The sequence below is a fragment of the Brassica oleracea genome, chromosome C2, assembly GCF_000695525.1.
Source record: "Brassica oleracea var. oleracea cultivar TO1000 chromosome C2, BOL, whole genome shotgun sequence".
NCBI classification, from domain to species: domain Eukaryota; kingdom Viridiplantae; phylum Streptophyta; class Magnoliopsida; order Brassicales; family Brassicaceae; genus Brassica; species Brassica oleracea.
In genome coordinates, this window is record NC_027749.1 from 7,328,318 (window position 1) to 7,344,937 (window position 16,620).

Consider the following 16,620-nt stretch of genomic DNA (forward strand, 5'->3'; position numbering starts at 1 on the left):
AAGCTCAACTCCTCATTGACGTCGTGTTACTTCATATCTTGTTACTCCTCGTGAACTTATCAACAACACAACCTTGTTGTCAAAATCACGAACCTGTTCAAGTGCCTGAAAAGAAACTTGAACATCTTTCTGCAAGTTGATTTCCTCCTTGGCCTTTCGATTCCACTCATGCGCATTGAGCCTTGAATCAAAGTCTTTCAATTCTGTAAAACATCCTTCGAACCATATATGCTTCAGTCCTGAAACAACTTCTGATTCTCTACTTGTTTAAACCACTTCAGCCTTGAACACCTTTTGTACCGCCATTATTTCTAACAGAACCTGCCATCCAGCTAAACACCTTGCTGAACAGACTTTCGACACAATCCTGGTGAAACCCTCATGCTGTAGTAGAACCTTGATGTCACACTGAACCCTTTAGAACCAACCGCAAACCTTGAAGTCACTCATGTTCCATATCTCTGGAACAGTCTCTGACTTAACCTTGATGTTCTTGAACATACTGTACTTGAGCATCACTTTGTACCGCTGCACACTTAAGTAGGACAAGCCGCCTAAAACCACATTATTAGGAAAACTATCGACACAAATATCTTTGCTCCACCATCTGATCAAACTGTTCTGCAATAACATAACCTCCACTAACATATTTAGACCCCACTGCTAGTTGAATGAACTGAGCCTCATACCATAGAATCCATGATACGCCTTGGCTCACCTCACGAGCTGTCTGTGATATCTTTATCTAGAATCCCTGATATCCCTTCTTTTCTCAGCTGTGAATTTATTATCTCAATACCCTTCTTGTATTAAGATGTCTCCAAACACCGAAACATGTGCATCACCATCAACGACTTGATCACGCATGTTAGTCATTAAACCCGCCAGTAGCCAGATGAGTACCTGGCCATAGATGAGTATTTGGCCATTTGCTAATGGACTTTCCTGAGGACACTGCCTCAATATTCCCTGTGATGCGACCATATATCCAGAACCACACTTGTTTTGTTCCCTTAAATGCAATCGGCTTTTCCTTGCATTTAAACCTTCATGAAAACTTCTTTCAGTTCCATGACTTGAGCTTAAGATGAGCCTGCTTGTGGAGAACAAGTCTTATCCTTCCTGAGATAGACAAACTGTGAGACAATTCTCTGCAATCCCTCTGCAATGTCTTCTAACAGTTTCTTATTTTGCTTCATCTCACCATTATTCATCTTCACTGCTCAATATTTCAGTATCTCTTGATACTTACTTCCCTTCAGTTTAACCAAGTACCTCACCACGTGTTATCTTGCATCATACTCGGCTATGATTTCGTGGTCCTCTGTATCAACCTCACTGCACTGTACTCATGATACAAATGCTGATTTCACTTGTTTTGCCTACAAGTTACTTTATGTAAGACTCCTCTTACAAATCTCCTTATGATGCGCCTTGTACTTGTTAACTGACCTTGACACTCATGGCCTTGACATACTGAACATATCCACGACCCTCTTGTCATGGAATAATCTTTCCTTTCAGCTCTTACTCCCTTGAGCTGACCATGTTGCTAACCAAAACTTTTACCCTTCAGCTGAACCAATCAAGACATCTTCTAACCAGTGACTCACTCCACCTGGAATCAGATTATATATATCCCTGATGCATCAATCCTTATATAATCTCAATGGCTCCACCTGAATCAAATAACCCTTTAGAAGTACCAAGTCTCTGCAACTAATTTTCTGCAACTGTTTATTGTTCATGTCGGCCTTTCACTGTATCTCTCATCATCCATCCCTGTGATGCTCATGAGATACTCCCTTACAGCTTCTCTCGTGTCAAAAATCAAACCCATGACGAGTTTCTCTAGCTGTAACTAAACCTGAACCCTGATTTGTTCAAGCATGAAGTTCCGACCCGGTCAAGTCTGCAAATTTCTCTTTTTGCCTTTGAGCTTCGATTCTTGTCTGAGAGCTCCACCTTGACACTTATGGTCGTGACACCAGACTGGTGTTCCTTACTCCTCTTCTGAGTCTATTCATCTTGAATTTCCAACTCAGGCATCCACGACGATTCCTCTAAGGTATAAGTCACACACGCTTCTACTAGCTGTGGTAGCGACTTTCTGCTTCTTGAACAAGTGTTGATGACTGTTGTCTCATACCTTTTATCCTCAGGATTACAACCAGTCGTAACAACATGTTCAACCCGATTCCGCCTGCGCATTTTTCTCTGTCTTTGACCAGAATCTTCAAGCTAAATCTAACCTTGAATCGCCTTTTCCCTTTAGGTTCTTCCTGTCACTCACACGACCTCACTAAAGCTACTACATGTTGTTACCACAAATAGCCATTTGTTCCAACATACCCTTGTGTAGGCTTTTACACACTTTGTCCTTGCTCTAGTTGCTTCTTCGTGGAGGTACAATTTATTCCTGCCGCACTGACTTGGTGACTATTCTGGCTTTCTTCTTATAGCCAGAAACTTTCTGTGTCACTCTCACGACCTCACTAAAGCTGCTACATGATGTTACGAGAAATAGTCATTTGCTCCAGCATATACTTGTGTAGGCTTTTACACATTTTTCCCTTGCTCTAGTTTCCTCTTCGTGGAGGTATATCATGTTTCAGTCACACTAACTTGGTGACTCCTCTGACTTTCTTCTACCACCCAGAAACCATTCCTCTCATGCACCCACGAGCCTGACTTGAACTGACCCAAAACAAATCACCTTTGTTTTGTCATATTGTTGTCACACGACAACCACCCTGTGCAGCTGCAAGATCTGTTGATCATCTTTCGCAAAGATAACCTGCATTCCTTGTGATCTCTGAAAAATCTGCAATTCCTGTGAGATTGACGACCTTTGATTCAATCTCCTTAAGTCTAGCTTTGACTTAATGTGAGTTTGTCTTCCCTTGAGATATCCTCCATCCCAGACGACTCAAATCAATCTCCAACACTGATCACGAACACGCCCACCTGTGCAACTGCTTTTGCTGCTGCTTACGCGGGTCTTCCCTTTCTTGCAAACATCTGTTGCATCCCTTACAAGTCTCTCATCATGATTTCACCAACCTGAAGCCATCACGTGCTTTGAGATCATCATCTGTGAATGTTTCTTCCTCTGTCTCTGACGCCGTTGTTGTCTACCACAACCGAACGCCATCTGCTTTCTCTGACGCTACTTGTTCAACGTCATCATCGGTTTGTCACACTTACTGTGATCGTGACTACAAATCTACTGATTCTTCTTCTCCATAATTTCCAGCTGATGTCAATGCTAACTTGAAGCTCCTGCAGAACCTGAATCACCACTGCCTCAAACCAGAAGCCCTTTGACTCAATCCTTATCCAACCTCAATATCCCGTAGAAACCAAACTCCTCATCCTGAGAATTTCCTTTGTTTACAATCTGAATGAACACCTTGCCTTGAACATCACTATGAACCGCTGCTGTTGCCAACAGATCCCGCCGCTTAGCTCAACTTGCTAAGAAGACTTTCGACGCAAAGAATATCTGCTCAACTTCTGCTCAAACAAATCATTACCTCTGCAACCGTGATACCCTGTAGACCCATTTGTTCTTCCCCTCATATGCTCTGAGAAGCAAAAAAAAACTACTACTGAATCTCATGCAGAAAAACCCGAAACATACATGTTTCCATCCTGAATCAATCTCGATTTGACACCGCCACCTGTTCAGCCGAACTCTACCTTGAACAAGTAACTCCTCGTTCTCGCAGATCCATTCAAGCAGAAAACTATGTGTTGCGCCAAACACATATCTGCTTAGAAAATCACACTGCATTCCCTCTGAAAATAGCAGTCTTGTAGTATCTTGTTCTCTGAACCTCTACCCGACTGTAGACTCTCATAATCACACATAGACAAACCCGCATAAGTCGATCTCCTTCAACCCTTCTGCAACACCCTTCACGCTGACAAAAGAATACCATCTGAAACAGCCATGAAACACTCATATCATTCAAGGTTCTAAGGCGTCCCCTAGTTCCAAGAATTCCATGAGATACCGAGCTGAAATAACCACATATATTAGAACACCATCTGCAACTGATATACCATGTAGAGATAACCCAAGAACACCGTGAAATCCCTCACTGAATCTTCAGACAATCCCATACAAAAACCAGTGCGAAAACCCTTTGTGCTCCACTATGCTTTTAGTTCCAATAACTTGCAGAATATAAAGAAATCTTAAACTCCAATGCATATAGTCACACACACCTTGTGACTATCACACACTCCTTGTGACTGCAGATCGAAGACAACTCTGAAACCTTTCTTTCTTATGCTAGCAGCCTGCCACCATCTTATCTTGTGAGTAACCCGAAGTCCTTCTCACACAGTAGCAGATTCTTGCACCCCTGGAGAACTCTAGAGAAACCCTGATTTCATAACTAGAAATCATCTCAACTGATTCAACGGACTCGTGAATCCTTCCTCCGTAAACTTGTGCAGCTGCAGCGAAGAACGTCCAACAGTTTTCCTTCTTCTCTTGTAAACCGAAAATCTCTTTGACCTGATCTTGTAACTCGATTTATCCTCTGATTTTTAACTTAATCAGATTACACGTGTGTAGAACCACGTGACCACCAACTTCCATTAAACCTTGCGAGTTTCTTCTGTCTCGCTTGGAAGCTTCTTCATATGTCTCTCCTCCTCGAGACGTGGACTCCATGAATCAATGAGCCTATGCTCTGATACCACTTGTGAGGGTTATGATACCCACTTGTTGCGGAATACAAGCTCATAGTACCCCTGTCCATTTCACTACTCATACGATTCATCCTTGTTCATGACTCAAGAATTATTCACCCAGTTCACGGCCGCAGCGCGCTACATCTGGGGTGGATCCAGGATCCACAACATCCACTATGAAGTATCGGAAAACACCTCCGATGTGGTTTACAAGATCATTACTCTCTCTGTCGTGGGTATACAAACCCTAGAGAGTATAAAGAGATTACAAGAGAAGTACATGGCTAAGAAGTAAGCCTAGGATTACATATCTATCACTAGCTTACTCTATCTCTCCAAGAGACGCCATGGAAGCTCCCGCCTCCTAGAGGCTCAACTTGAGCTTGGAGATCCCTGTCGTGATCTCTCCTTCTTTGTATCAGCACTTGACCTAATGGGCTTCAACTATTAGGCTCATATGTTGTCCGCACGTAACTTGTGGAAGCCGGCCCAACATTGAACATGTCTGATGGGCTTTGACCAAACCTCACATTCCAGACCATTAAAATAAACAAAAGGCTACTTAACTAATCTAGCTCAATTTCATACTTCTTTAGAGCGTGATTATTGCGGAACCCAAAATGGGTTTCTGCATGAAATCAGTGTGTGGGCCCCACGTTTTCTTTAAAAAACAGCCCCAATTACGGATCGCTCTTGACCAGTTTCTTACACTATTTTGCGGGCCCCATAACACGTGGCGGCTCACGATTGGTTCCGTTTTAATTTTTTTTTTTAATCAGATAAAACAAAAAATAAATAAAAAAAATTAGAAACCAAAGATGGGTTTCAGCCGATGATCATGCTCTTATGCGCAGGTTTTTTTTAGAGCAATATATAGACGTAGGTTAAGTAAAAGTTTGTAGAGAACACAAACAAAATATCAAACGAACTGTATAACGACGATGTAAACTTAATTAGCTGATGAAACTTTGGCTTACTACGAAGTTAGATTCAGAATACTAGTCCTTAGTGTGTGTACCTTGTTCTCGTCTTGGTTTCGCCTGATCTTGGGTTGAATCTTGCTCGGCCTCTGTGTGATTGACATCCACTTTCCTAGATCCTTGTTCAACCGTTTGTTTCTTCTTTGACTTTTCATCCTTTTCAGTATCCAAACTGAAACTATCAATCTTCCCTGGCGACGTGCTGAATCCTTCTGGTCTTGGTTCCTTCCCGAGTTTCCTGAAACATAAGTATCTGAGAGTTGGAACGCATCCTCTTCTCTTATGCTCCGTTGCTTTCTTCTCCATCTTCCAAGTTCCAAGGATCTTTTCTTTAGGGTCTGTGTTCTAGATGAAATTATTGGAAGAGAAACTCACCTTTCACCAAGAACAATGGGTTAATATAATTATAATTAAGTACTGTAGTCCCTTTCTGTGTGTGTTTTATGCTCTGGAAACGCGTAAACAGCGACTACTTCCGTGCGTTGATTTTCTTCTCACAATGTCCAATATTTCTCTGTGCCTTTTAATCACATTTTCTAACGCGATGTCAATACAATGTTCTAGTATAAAAAATAATAATAGATAAATCAGTTTATAACTTTTAACCATTTCTATTTTATGAATTTCCTTACTAAACGTCCGTAACTGTTAACATTCTCAATCGCAAGAAGAAAAAAAACATAGAAAAAGTGAGGATGGTAGGAGGGACGTTTGAGCGATATGAAGTACAAGTAATTTTAGTAAATCACGAGTTTGTTCATTTGACTGAAATAGGTCTGGACCCAGTTATTGACTTTAGTCTCTTCCCACCGCTTTTTACTCCTCCTAAAACAAACGTCTTGACCTTGTAAAATTCATCATTCAGAGTTCCACGTGTTGGTGTTGCTCTCATGGTTGGACATTTTTCATTCAAAGCCCCACCACGTCTTTCATTCCTCACTATGTCGAATATGTGTCTGTAACCATCGGGAACCGGACCGCCTACGTGGCAAAACTTCAGACACACCCAGTATAAATGCAACAAACAAACACATTAAGATAGTATCCAAGTAGCTAGTGGGATACTTATAGGAAATACAGGCTCTGATTGGTGACATGTTGGATTCAGCTAATTAATTCATGCCAGAATATATTTCGTCAGACCATTAAAACAAACAAAAGGCTTCTAACTAATCTAGCTCAATTCAATCAATATATCAAACAAAATGTATACCGGTGATTAGCTGAACTATTGACACATTTTAGATGGACTTACTACGAAGTTAGATCCACAATATGGTTACCGGCTTACCACAAATTCAGAAATAAGCGTTGATAACTTTTTTTGCCAAACAAACTTTTCGTTTTTAATAAATTGGTCGTAGTATGTGTACCTCGTTCATATTCTTGTCTTAGTTTTTCCTGATCTTGGGTTGAATCTTGCTCGGCCTTTGTGCAGTTGACATCCACTTTCACACATCCTCGTTCAACCGTTAGCTTCTCGTTTGATTTTACATCCTTTTCAATATCCAAACTTTCGTCAAAGGCGAGAATGTCTTCAAATTTATCATCTGCCACTCCCTTGCCTTCAGTAGTGATTACTTTATTCTCACGCAAGCTACTGTTCTTCTTTGTATCGCGTGAATCGTGTATTTGTGACTTGTCTTTGACGGGTTTGGGAGGCAATTAGAACGCGACATATGGGGGCTGATAGGGTGAAAGAAGCTCGACTACAAACACTCATGGCAGAATTTGACCGTCTAAAGATGAAAGACAACGAACCCATTGATGAGTTCACAGGAAGAATTTCCGAAATTTCCTCAAAATCTGCTGCACTTGGAGAAGAGATAGAAGAATCAAAACTTGTAAAGAAGTTTCTTAAAAGTCTTCCAAGGAGAAAATATATACATATCGTAGCTGCATTGGAGCAAGTATTGGACCTTAAAACTACTAGTTTTATACTTGGTATCAGAGCATAAACAATTGAAACTATGGGAGATCTTACTGTTGCTACGGTGAAACAGAAAGAGACAGGATCATCCTCGATCAAGTGTCCCGTACTGAGTGCCACAAACTATACAGTATGGGCGATTAAGATGAAGATCCTACTAAAGGTACACAAGGTATGGGATATTATTGAAGCTGAAGGAGGAGATGATGAGAAAAACAACATGGCCATGGCATTGTTGGTCCAATCAATACCCGAAACCCTTGTTCTACAAGTCGGAGAATTGGACACAGCAAAGAGGGTTTGGGAGGCAATTAGAACGCGACATATGGGGGCTGATAGGGTGAAAGAAGCTCGACTACAAACACTCATGGCAGAATTTGACCGTCTAAAGATGAAAGACAACGAACCCATTGATGAGTTCACAGGAAGAATTTCCGAAATTTCCTCAAAATCTGCTGCACTTGGAGAAGAGATAGAAGAATCAAAACTTGTAAAGAAGTTTCTTAAAAGTCTTCCAAGGAGAAAATATATACATATCGTAGCTGCATTGGAGCAAGTATTGGACCTTAAAACTACTAGTTTTGAGGATATTATCAGAGCATAAACAATTGAAACTATGGGAGATCAGTGAGGAAGAAGAGACGTCTGAAGAGCAGAGTAAACTCATGTATGCTAACTCAGAGCAACAAACCCATAGTTCTAATGGCGAATACAGAGGCCATGGTCGTGGAGGAAGGTTTTATGGTAAAGGAAGAGGTTGTGGTCGATACAACTATGGGAGAGATGCAACAAGGATTACGTGCTATCGATGTGACAAGGTAGGACACTATGCTTCAGACTGTCCTGATCGCCTATTGAAACTTCAAGAGACCCAAGAGACTAAAGAAGAAGAGACGCATGAGGCTGATGAGTTGATGTTGAACGAAGTGGTGTTTCTCAATGAAGAGAAGGTGAAACCCAATACGCTTGAGACAACCCTAGACAAAAAAAAAAATGTGGTATCTAGACAATGGTGCTAGTAATCACATGACGGGAGATCCCTCTTACTTCACCATCCTCGACGAGACAATCACTGGCAAAGTTAAGTTTGGTGATGACTCTCGCATTGACATAAAGGGAAAGGGATCCATTAGTTTTGTCTTCAAGAATGGCGTGAAGAAAACCATGTCAAACGTGTATTTTATACCGGCTCTCCGAAGCAACATCATAAGCTTGGGTCAAGCTACGGAAGCGGGCTGTGAAGTCAGTATGAAGGAGGATATTTTGTGTATTTATGATCGTGAAGGGAGGCTATTGATCAGGAGAAACAGAGGAAGAAATCGTCTCTACAAAGTTCTTTTGGAACCTGAAAGTACTTCGTGCTTGCAAGTGATAACGTCGAATGAATCAAGCAAGTGGCACGCGAGGCTAGGTCATATTAACTTCGACAATATAAAGCTGATGGTTGACAAGGAACTTGTCACAGGAATACCAAAGATATCAATCACGAAGAACACATGTGTTTCCTGTTTACTTGGGAAACAAACAAGGAGACCTTTTCCCCAAGTAACCAAGTTTCGAGCATCAGAAAGACTTGAGCTCCTGCATGGAGATCTTTGTGGTCCGATCAATCCTCCAACAATTGGTCAAAACAGATACGTGTTTGTCATAATCGACGATTACTCCCGCTACATGTGGACAATATTGTTGAAAGAGAAGAATGAAGCTTTTTGAGGATTCAAGAAGCTTAAAGCGTTGATAGAACAGGAAACTGGCATCTCTATTAAGACCTTCCGAACTGATCATGGAGGAGAATTCACCTCGAACGAGTTTAATAACTTCTGCGAAGAGAATGGGATTCAGAGACACTTGACAGCGCCATACTCTCCTCAGCAAAATGGAGTGGTTGAGAGACGCAACAGGACGATACTAGAGATGACGAGGAGTATACTCAAGCATATGAGTGTTCTGAATTATATGTGGGGAGAAGCTGTGAGGCATGTCACTTATCTCATCAACCGCTCTGCAACAAGAACTCTGGCATCTAAGACTCCATATGAGATTTTTAAAGGGAGTAAGCCGAACATCTCACACCTGAGGGTATTTGGTTGCATTGGATATGCTAGAGTATCAGCTCCTCACAAGAAGAAACTGGACGATAGGTCAAGAGCTTTGGTACACCTTGGAACAGAACCATGAACTAAAGCTTACCAACTGTTTGACCCATCAAGCAAAAGGATTACTGTAAGCCGAGATGTGGTATTTATGGAGGAGGAATTATGGAAGTGGAATGAATGCGTGAGAGAACGGGACCAGAGTTCACTTAGTATCAACCTCGGAGAATTTGGAAACAGAGGACTTAGAGAAGTCGAGTTTAACGTGAGTCCTAAGGAAGATAACAGTGCTGTCATAACTGAACAGGCTAGCAAGAAGGTAGATAACAGTGATGAGATCATTGATAACGATGTTGTAGAGATCTCTGATGACGAAGATGAGACGCAAGAGGAACCGCAGTTGAGACGATCCACAAGAACAAGGACAACGCCATAGTACTTGTCTGACTACATACTAATGGCTGAGGAAGAGTGCGGCTTCTGATGTCTCTGAATGAGGAGCCATGGGATTTTACTGAGGCTAAAAGCATGACAGTATGGGTAAAAGCCTGTGAAGATGAAATAACATCTATCGAGAAGAACCACACTTGGTTTCTTGTTGATCTACCTGCTGGAGCAAAACCCATCGGATTGAAGTGGGTATTTAAGATCAAGCGCAATCCTGATGGAAGTGTGAATAAGTACAAAGCAAGATTAGTAGAAAAGGGCTACGTGCAGAGATATGGAATAGACTATGATGAAGTATTCGCACCTGTCGCAAGAATAGAAACTATTCGTCTGATCATTGCTTTGGCGGCTTCTCATGGGTGGGAAGTACATCATCTTGATGTAAAGACTGCCTTTCTCCATGGAAATCTTAAAGAAGAGGTTTACGTAAAGCAACCAGAGGGTTTTGAAGTTAAGGGGAGCGAGGAAAAGGTTTACAGACTCTCTAAGGCACTCTACGGACTAAAGCAAGCTCCTAGAGCTTGGAACTATAAGTTAAATAAGATACTAAGAGAGTTGAGGTTCACACGATGTTACAAGGAAGCCTCGTTGTATCAGAGAAAGCAGAATGAGGACACTCTTGTTGTGGCTGCCTATGTCGACGACTTGCTTGTCACAGGTTCTAACTTGGTGATGATAAATGAGTTCAAGAACGAGATGGCTGCCAAGTTCGAAATGAGTGACTTAGGAGAACTTACATATTACTTGGGTATTGAAGTGCTGCAACACAAGGATGGTATCACATTGAGACAAGAAAGGTATGCTGAGAAGATTCTTGTGGAGACATGTATGGATGGTTGCAATTCTACTCATGTGCCGATGGATATGAACTTGAGGCTGTCAAGATCAGTTGAGGAACAAAGCGTTGATGAGAAGAAATACAGAAGGAGTATTGGATGCTTACGGTATCTGATCCACACATGTCCTGACCTTTCATACAGCATTGGAGTTTTGTCCAGATACATGCTTGACCCCAATGTCTCACATGATGCGGCGTTGAAACAAGTTCTGAGGTATTTGCGTGGGACTCTCACCTATGGTCTTACTTACAAGCGTGCAGATAAGTAAGACTGTTAGGATACAGTGATAGCTCTCTTAATGTGGATGTCGACGATGGAAAGAGTGTTACAGGACACATATTTTATCTCAATGAAAGTCCCATTACCTGGTGCTCTCAAAAGCAAGAGACTGTGGCATTATCTTCTTGTGAAGCTGAGTTTATGGCAGCTACTGAGGCAGCAAAGCAGGCAATATGGCTTCAAGAACTCTTAAGCGAGATCACAGACAGCGAGTGTGAGAGTGTAACCATTCGGGTGGATAACGAGTCTGCGATCTCATTGACTAAGAACCCTGTTTTTCATGGACGATCTAAGCACATACACAGGAGATATCATTTTATAAGGGAATGCGTCGAGAATTTACAGATAGAGGTCGAACATGTTGCAGGGAATCAGCAGAAGGCAGACATTCTGACAAAAGGACTTGGGAGGATTAAGTTCAGAGAGATGCGTGAGCTTATTAGCGTTCTAGATGCAGCACAAAGTAACTTCAAGCTTAAAAGGGAGAATGTTGGAGTAAGTTTGAAGCCATTAGCACAAGAGTAAGGACTCGGAGAACAAGCTAAAGATAAATCCTAATCTATTTGTGTTTTGAGATAAAGATAAGGATGCTTTAGGAGTTATCTATAAGCATATTAGGATTTATGTTTAGCTATATATACATTCCATCGAGTTATGATTAGGTTTGTATGAATTTGAGAGATTCAAGGTTTTGAGTAAGTTTTCCCTTGAAAGATTAATATAAGCGAGTTGTTCTTATACTTCATTCGCATACACAAAAGACCAAAAGGTTCTGTAGTTTCAATAGACGTCCTCTCTTATCCAACATTCTTCAACCGTCAGCTTCGACGTTCCCTTGGCTTTTACAGTCGCTATTTCTCCTTTCTTACTCTTCCAGATATTTATGCTTCCCAGCTTTGGGAGACATCTGTTTCTCATAACTTCCTTTGTAAATTTTTCGATCAAAGACCTTTTGTGTTTGTTCTTTGGATTTTGATGAAATCGAGCTTGTTGAAGGGCAATTAAAAAAAACAGACAACTAAGATCTGACTTTATAAGGCTTTCTTACTTCAGTTTGGTCTATGTGCATGTTATATAATATAGTTTCATGTAATATACGGCGACCAGTTCATCAATGCTTTGATCATTTTTACTTCTTTATTTGGTCACTATGTCGATTATGACATCTTATCTACTAACTATTAGAAAATTTATATTTCGTGGATGGTTTTTCCTGCCCAGGAGGCCAGGATAATATATACATCATTTGATGAAATAAGTTTCTGTTCAACCGCTTATATTATTAACAATTTAAAATTTAAAACCCATGGAAATATAAATCTAGTATTTATAATGAAAATGAAATTTGACTTTGAGAAAAAATCTAAACTAAGCGCCTGTAATCTCTCTAACAACCTCTTAATATTAACTTTCTTTTTCTAAAATGAGAGAAAGAAAGCAAGAGCAAACATGGAAAGCAGAGGCGTCCCTTTCAGATCAATCCTAGCTCATTCTCTCTGGATAACTCTTGTTGGAATCCTTCTCTTCACTCTCTCAACCACGAAAAGACATAACTTTGGTTACATCAAGTTCTTTTCGGTATCAGGAACATTGCTCATAACCTTACCTTGGATGATTCAACTTCTGGTCACTTCTGCTGTCATTTTACTTTACAAGGCTAGAGGTTACAACCTGATGTGGATTGTCCGGTCACCGAAACCATCCAACGAGAATCATCTCACAAACGTCGTCACTATATCTTCTTCATCATCTCCTCTACCTTCTGGCCAAGCTCTGAAGAAAGGTGACACGGATGAGATCGAGATTAAAATTGTGATTCCAAAAAGTCCTATGTCAACTCATTTGGAGATCGAAGGAAGCAAAAACTCCAAACTTCTCACAAATTTATCACATGTTGCTTAAGTGTTAGTACTATGTTCTTGTTCTGTCTTTTTGTTTCTTTCATTTATGTTATCTTTGAAGACTTTGATCTGAAAACTTTCTTACAAGTTTTGTGAGATCTACTTTGTAAGTTTCATTAATAATTAGAATCAAATTTCTATTATATAACCTTTCATGATGTTATCACAGATTCACATTCAATGCTCTAACCAATATACACACACTCAAATGCCTTTTCTCAGCTGGAATCGTGGGATATAATGGTTTCCTTCCACAGGTTACTTCAAGCATGAAAGCACCAAATGCATAAACATATGTTCTTGTAGAATTTCACATTTTTGTTAGCTCAGGTTGCAATGTAACCCATTGTTCCTATATCAGCCGTTTCTGGTTAGCCATCTCCATAATTTTCAAACCTTGCCATTCCAAAATCTCCTAACCTTTCACTGAAATCATAATCTAACATTACATTAGAAGCTTTTATATCTCCGTGTACACAACCTGGTTAGCTCCTGTATGCAGGTAACTGTTAGCAGAGGCGATATTCTCTGCAAAATGACTAATATAACATTTGATGATCTTGCAAATTCTTGTTTATATCGTATAAATCAATGCATAAATCAAACAAAACGGTAGAACACCTTAAATAAGACTTATCATCTGGCACGTTCTTTTGTATTTGGTTATTAGACATAAATTTCAAGGGAGAACAAGAAGATTCAAAATGAAAGGTTATACCATCAGATGTTAATAAGACTAACAAGTTACTTTCTGAAAAATGCAATTGATCCTGCACTAAGTGAGAGAGATAAAACAATATTGAAAGCAAATAAAATCTGCTTTCTGCTATATACATTGGGTCTTACTTCTAACTACTGAGGCTGTTGAAGCCAGAGAGAGGATCTGAGGTTTTTCTATCCCACAACTATATGAAGAGAGAGTTCTTAGACTCCACTATGTGTCACCATGGCTAATCCGTTAGTTATTGGCCTAGGAAGAAGAGGCTGAGGAATCTGACCAGCTCCTTGAAGCTACAAGAGAGGCTGCATCAATCAAAACCGAAGAATGACTGCTAAACCCCACAGTATATGGTGAGACATCTGGCAAAGGCAGACTATTGTTTAAGTATAGAACCACTTGCTCCATCGTAGGCCTTGATTCCGGCATGATATTTGAACATAACAAACCAAGTTTCATAACCATCTCCACTTCCTCAGGTAAGAAGTCATCTCCCAGGCTCGGGTCAACAGCATCAAGCAAATATTCCCTTTTCCAGCACTCACAAACCCATTTCACCAGAACTCGCTTCTCACATTGTAACTGTGGCTCCACAGGCCTCCTCCCACATGTAACTTCAAGCATGAAAACACCAAAGGCGTACACATCAGTTCCAGTGGAAGCCACCATATCTATTACTTCCGGCGCCATGTATCCTATAGTTCCAACGGCTCCTGTTGGGCATGCATAACCTCCATGGTCATGAAACCTAGCCATTCCAAAATCCCCTAGCCTTCCGTTGAACTCACCGTCCAACATAATGTTAGAAGCTTTGATATCTCGGTGCAGAACAACTTGGTCAGCACCTGTATGCAAATAACAAAGAGCTGAGGCTATACCCTTAAGGATCACAAGTCTCTGAGGCCAAGAAAGTACTGGTTTCTCGTCGTCAAACAAATGCTCGTCAAGACTACCGTTGGGCATGTACTCAGAGACCAGAAGAAGCTCATGCTTTCTCCTGCAATACCCAAGAAGTGGAACAAGATTCCTGTGTTTCAGACACCTCATGCTCACCACTTCAGACACAAATTGCTTCACACCTTGATCGTCATTATGGAACATTCTCTTCACAGCTATCTCTCTGCTTAGAAGGAGAGTTCCTCTGTACACTTCTCCAAAGCCTCCTTTTCCGAGAAACTCATCCTTGTTGAACCCTTTTGTTGCTTTGTATAAGGACTCATAGGAGAATCTGTGAGCACCAAACTCCTTCTCCCATTCTTCAGCTACTTCTGCATACTTGCACTTCTTGAAAAGATACACTCCTATGAGAACACCCAAGCCCATGGTAGCTAGAAAACCAAGAAGGACAATGAACAGTTGAGAATGGTTCTTATGTTCAGCTCTTGGTTGAGGAACCTCAGGGAGTTTTGAGATGTCAAGTCTCTGTAAAGATCTTCTGTTTGTGCAAAAACTCCATGAAAGAATGTATTGATAACTAGTAGCTGTCCCTGTTGCTGCAGAGAACCCAACAAAAAGTTTTGAACTATTTGGAAAAACTTCTGTAAGATTGATGGGTTGTGACAAGAGAGGCTGACTTGGCTTCTGGAGTACTTCAAGAGGAGCTATTGAGACATTAAGCATAGTGTCTTCATAATCCAACCAGACCTGTAATGGTTTTCCACTCAGGAGGTTTATGCTTTGGTTATTACCTTTTATGTCTGAATAGTAAGAAGCTGAAGCTGTTCCTACAGACAGAGGACTGTGCACATCAATCCCCACATGATTGTTATCAATGTCTTCAAAATCTGGATTCCGAATAGTGTCAAGCTCAACAGCAAGCACATCAGAAGAGGGGGATCCATTTTTCGACACGTTGAAAACCCCCAAGTATCTATCTGACTCTGCGTGTGAGAAATCCATAGAGGTAGATACTACAAAGGCCATGCCATGTCCACCTTCAAAGCCTGGCCGAGGCACAAGAGCACAAATGAAGTGTGTTGAGAAGGAGAGTGGTTTAGAGGAACTGAGACCGATTGGTTTCTTGTAGAAAACATGAGCCATTTGATGGTCTGAAGCGTTTGTAAGCTGAAGTAATCCATTGGGAAGAACTGTTGCAGATCCATCAAGATAAAGATTTTCTTGCCCTCCAAAACTGTCATAGACAAAGTTCAACTCTTGTTGACTTGATAGATAAATCAGATGAAAACAAGTGAACACCAGGATCTTCTGAAGCAATCCATAGGTCATTGCTGATGACGAACTAAAGAAGTTTGGATCTGTTTTGACAGAACAAAGAAGGATGTGAGCTTGTGTTTTAGTGATGCAAGTGTTAAAGTATTGTTTGTTTATATCCAAAGGGAATATTAGCAGCAAAAGCATTCGCCGTTTATTCCCTTTACAAACTGGACTTCTTTAATGCTAGTATAGTATTGGATAAATTAACAATAAAGATTCTTCATCTGACACAATATCTGAACATAAATGACATAAAGGAGACTACGCAATGCTGCATGTGATGCATTCACAACCGGTATTAACGGGTCAAACAAAATCTTAAGAACACTAGTTATGTCTTGGACTAGATGTGCATTAACTTTCATTGGAATTTACTCCTACTTGTTCAACTTGGAACTAGTTTATGCATTCAGAAACATGGTCTTCATCATACATATATACTTTTATGGCTACAAAAATCAATAATAGTCAAATGTAGAAAATATGAACAAAACTTAGGTTCATCTTTAAAT

General features: G+C 40.6%; 4 protein-coding genes across 5 annotated transcripts in view; 2 read left to right on the forward strand and 2 right to left on the reverse strand.

Moving 5' to 3' along the window:
• Nucleotides 1-6,094, reverse strand: part of LOC106327678 (RPM1-interacting protein 4-like) — a 7,588-nt gene extending 1,494 nt beyond the window's left edge. Inside the window, exon 1 of the mRNA XM_013765901.1 lies at nt 5,726-6,094. Coding sequence (XP_013621355.1) covers nt 5,726-5,993 — 268 coding nt within the window. The 5' untranslated portion in view covers nt 5,994-6,094. The remainder of the gene's footprint in view (nt 1-5,725) is intronic.
• A 2,549-nt stretch (nt 6,095-8,643) lies between these two features.
• Nucleotides 8,644-9,795, forward strand: LOC106323322. The gene is made up of 2 exons (XM_013761465.1): nt 8,644-9,162; nt 9,364-9,795. The coding sequence occupies exons 1-2, from the start codon at nt 8,644-8,646 to the stop codon at nt 9,793-9,795; spliced, it is 951 nt and encodes a 316-aa protein (XP_013616919.1).
• A 2,904-nt stretch (nt 9,796-12,699) lies between these two features.
• LOC106325850 lies at nt 12,700-13,326 on the forward strand. The gene has a single exon (XM_013763899.1). It carries the CDS (start codon nt 12,725-12,727, stop codon nt 13,175-13,177), a length of 453 nt encoding a protein of 150 aa, XP_013619353.1. The 5' UTR covers nt 12,700-12,724; the 3' UTR covers nt 13,178-13,326.
• A 626-nt stretch (nt 13,327-13,952) lies between these two features.
• On the reverse strand, nt 13,953-16,120 carry LOC106326711 (putative L-type lectin-domain containing receptor kinase I.10). Of its 2 annotated transcripts, XM_013764625.1 has the most exons (2): nt 14,443-16,120; nt 13,953-14,322 (listed from the first exon to the last, which is right to left on the reverse strand). In XM_013764625.1, exons 1-2 carry the CDS (start codon nt 16,118-16,120, stop codon nt 14,147-14,149), a joined length of 1,854 nt encoding a protein of 617 aa, XP_013620079.1. In that variant the 3' UTR covers nt 13,953-14,146. The 2 variants fall into 2 exon arrangements, with proteins under 2 accessions (XP_013620079.1, XP_013620078.1); XM_013764624.1 differs by having other exon boundaries at nt 13,953-16,120.
• Nucleotides 16,121-16,620: the final 500 nt, after the last annotated feature.